Source organism: Sesamum indicum, linkage group LG9 (assembly GCF_026168435.1).
Source record: "Sesamum indicum cultivar Baizhima isolate 11 linkage group LG9, ASM2616843v1, whole genome shotgun sequence".
In the NCBI taxonomy this organism is placed as follows: Eukaryota; Viridiplantae; Streptophyta; class Magnoliopsida; order Lamiales; family Pedaliaceae; genus Sesamum; species Sesamum indicum.
Window position 1 is genome coordinate 24,906,074 of NC_142665.1, and position 4,061 is coordinate 24,910,134.

The following is a 4,061-nucleotide window of genomic DNA, read 5'->3' on the forward strand; positions in this document are numbered from 1 at the left end:
ACAAATTCGGGAGATCATGGCCTCAAAATTGTTGGATAATGTTGATCCTTCCTCAAACTTGGTGCAAAGTCCTTTAGTGGTTGGCTGATCCCCTCGAATTTGAGGAGTAGCTGGAGGATACCCCAAATTTCGAGAGGCTGTTGGAATCTATTGCAATCTTCTAGGGGAAAAAGCTTAGTCCCATTTGGATTTTTAGGGAGGTTGTTGAGAAGTCCTTCTCCCAATTGGACTCCAAATCTATTAGGGTTTAGAATACTTCTCTCTGGGGACGCCACGTGCCCTTGAGGGCCTGTTGGTCCTCTATTTTATGGGGGACATCTATCTGGGCCTCCTAGTGGGTCTGTGAGGCCTTTTGATCAAGGCCCTCTCAGATTTGGCCGATTAGGCTTTTATTTTGTGGGGAACGTGTGCTTGGGCCTTCTCCCGAATTGAGTCCTCTGGGAAATACCATAAATCTTGCATTTTTTTTTAAATTTTTTATAATTTAAATTTTTTTGGACAATCAATTTTTATGCACGTTAATATCATAATATAAACGGAGAGAAAGTCAAGAAATTGATAGATGAGTAATAAGAGAAAGCGAGTGTCCAATGATCACATGGTCATGTATATTCAGACATGCACATGAAGGCCCACATTGTTAGTACAATAACTAACACACGATATTAACTTTAATGCCAACTTGTTGAGATATGCCCTAGCTACATTTCCAATATTAATTAATTTTATTTATTAAAAAAGGTTATTTTTATTTTTTCTCAAAATAAAAAAATGAATACTTCCACTACTTACTTACAAACTGAGGCCATTAAAAGGTTATTTATATATGTGCAATATATTTTATACTATTTTGAATTCCATTCTACTGTGATATTTATTATATTCTCAATTGATTTAATTGACCACTTCGCACATATATTGATTATTAATTATTGAAATCATGATATTGTTATAATTGATTCAATTACTCCATGCCTGGTATTAGGGATGGCAAATGAGCGGATAGGATCAGGTTTGGGTTGGGTTCAAATGAATCGGGTTCAAAATGAGTTTAAATGAATCGGTTCAAAATGGGTTGGGTTGGATTAATATAAATGATTTTATTAATTTGAATTTGAACATTTCAAAATTTCATGCAATATTTGGAAAGAAAAAAAGGATAATATTTGAATTATTGAAAAAGGTAATTACTACTTGTAATGTAATACGATTAAACTCGTATCACACGTCATTTTTGTCTAATGACCATGTACATTAAGATTTATTTGGTAATTATGAAGTAAAAAATTCGATAAAATATCTAATAAAATACATTCTATCAAACTAATTTATATAACTTTTTGAATGTTCATCTTGAATCAACAGCAAACCGTACAATTAGTTTTTTATATTTGTTGAGAGACAATTTTCATATGTGTGTGTGAGAGAGAGATGTGAAAGTGTGTATATATGAAAAAAGAGAAGTTGTGAGCTAATTTGTGCGTGTGAGAGAGAGTGAGTATACGAGGAAAGAAGAAATGGTGGGTTCTTTTAGTTTTTTTATGAGTTGAACCCATTAAGACTCATACTAAGTCCATTATTAACTCATATCCATCACATAAAAAATATATTTTATTTAATTCCAATCTATATCAACCCATTTTAAAATATGACAAACTAGTTGAATTGAGTTAAACAGATGATTTTGCCACCCCTACCTGGTATATACATTAATGGACCAGAATCATGACTTTTGATATTATTAAGCCATAATTAGTTTAGTGACAATTAAAGTAAATTTCATTTTCCCAATAATATTGAATTAGTGTTATTTGTTTGAATGATGTTAAGAGATGGATAGTGAATGAAAAGGGGTATGGGTAGGGGGCTGGGGGTACGTACACAGAATGGAACTGTCTTCTTCACCTCCAACATATATCACTCTCTATGTTGTGCTGCTTTTCTCACTCAGAGTCAGAGTAATTATCTCTATCTTTTGTGGTCCATATAACCTTATCATTATTATTATTATTATTACTATTATTATTATTATTATTACACGATGATATCATTTTTTGTTCTCATATAATCTCCTAGACCTACCACCTACCTACCTAGCTAGCTAATAACTCTCTGATCTCCACTCCTCTATATATAAAAACCCCTTCTTCTTCTTCCTTTTTTTCCTCTTATATATTATATATATATATATAAATCATTCAAAACTACATCTTCTCGCAATTAATTAATTTTCAGCTTTATTTATTAATATCTTCCTCTTCTTTTCTCAAATCGTCGAATTAAATAGGCATTTAAATTGTATTATATTTTTTAGAATATCATCATGTCGTCGTCTGGGAGAAGGTCAAGACAGTCAAGTTCTGGTAGTTCCAGGATAAGCGATGATCAGATCATTGATCTCGTCTCCAAACTCCACCAACTCCTTCCTGAAATTCGCACCACCAGGCGTCCAAACAAGGTATTATATATATACGTACATCTCTACTTGCAATTTCATTCATTCAATATCTGCACACTACTCATCATAAGTACCCCAGCTACATACCTTCCTACTTAGTACTCTAAGTTGAGAGTATTGCTGCATGGGAAATTCTAATCATTTATATTAATACACTTGTTCTACGATTGGCGTACGCTTCAGAAAAAATGACCAATCACAATGCAAGTTTATCTTATTTACTGTGTGATTGATTAATTTGAGCAAAAATTTTGGTGCTCCATATATGGATATATATATATATATACACCTTAATTAGCAGTTGCGATTTTGTGTGTGATGGAGTAACTAATTGATTAAAATATTAATTAGGGTTGGAATGGTTGAAGGTCAACAATGTTCATTAAAAGGTGGTTTTCAGTTGAGTGATCCGGTCTGTAAAGGGAAATATATGTTTTATATGTAGACAACAATATGATGAATTAATTCCTTGATGGATGGTGGAGATTTGGATATATGATGATGTGCATATATCTTATATATGTGTAGCCTAACCTAGCTAGTACAAATTGTGTCTAAAGTTATTAATATTGTCTGTTCACGACTACTACTCGTGGTTTCTCCACTGCAATGCATATATATATATATATATATACACTTGTGTCAGACACGCCATGTCACGTTGCATGTCATCCTCCTCCCTCTCTACTTAATTGTTTCATATTGTTACTGTTTCACATGAATACATATGCACATTCAATTTCCTTAAACATGAAAAGATATTACATGTAATTAATAATTAAGGCATATATATATATATGTATGTTGTCAAACACTAAGCAATTCATGTAATAAATTGAGCATGCAGGCATCTGCAAATAAGGTGCTTCAGGAGACCTGCAACTACATCAGAGACTTGCACAAAGAGGTGGATAATCTGAGCGAGAGGCTATCCCAGCTGCTGTCTACCATCGACGCTAACAGCCCTGAGGCTGCAATAATTAGGAGCTTAATCTAAGTAATCCATACATCATCATATATGTAATAATTAAATTCAAGCCAATTACTAGAATATATCTATATTGTGGGCTTAATTATCAATTAATTAATTAGTCATTAGTATATCTGAGATACTTATTTTAAGTGTCCATATCCATGGATCCATGCTGTACTTACCTAATATTATTTAATGATGTCGTATTAAATTAATAATGGGAGTCTCCGTACTCAATTACAAGGATTCCTAAAACTTATGTACGCCATTTTTTGTTTTAATATTTCGTATTTTTCATGTGTTTTGATTTCGGGGATAATGTATTCTATTCAGGCATTGATATCTATATATATATATATCAATGGAAAATTTTAAATTATTATAGCAAAATATTATATATACTCATCAACCTTTTATAAAATTAACTTTCCTTAATTAAGTTTGACATAGTTAAAATTAAACTGTCGCTAATTAAAAGATCCTCTTAATTAAGAAAATACATCTTTTGCCACGTCGACGACATGATTATATATAGAAAAAAGAATTGTTAATTAAAATCTTGTCTCCACCAAAAATAAATAAATGAATAAATACATAAAATAAAAAGTGATCAGGCTATCACTGGTTTTG

General features: G+C 31.9%; 1 protein-coding gene across 1 annotated transcript; it reads left to right on the forward strand.

Moving 5' to 3' along the window:
• Positions 1-2,174: 2,174 nt before the first annotated feature.
• On the forward strand, positions 2,175-3,712 carry PRE1 (basic helix-loop-helix (bHLH) DNA-binding family protein). Its single transcript, XM_011100304.3, has 2 exons — positions 2,175-2,458; positions 3,306-3,712. The coding sequence occupies exons 1-2, from the start codon at positions 2,324-2,326 to the stop codon at positions 3,453-3,455; spliced, it is 285 nt and encodes a 94-aa protein (XP_011098606.1). The 5' UTR covers positions 2,175-2,323; the 3' UTR covers positions 3,456-3,712.
• Positions 3,713-4,061: the final 349 nt, after the last annotated feature.

What these genes read in the sequence shown, in the direction of transcription:
- PRE1 (XM_011100304.3), top strand. Translation starts at nt 2,324, where the DNA reads ATGTCGTCGTCTGGGAGAAGGTCAAGACAGTCAAGTTCTGGTAGTTCC. An exon ending in CCACCAGGCGTCCAAACAAG is followed by an intron (nt 2,459 to 3,305) that starts GTATTATATATA and finishes TTGAGCATGCAG; the next exon opens with GCATCTGCAAATAAGGTGCT.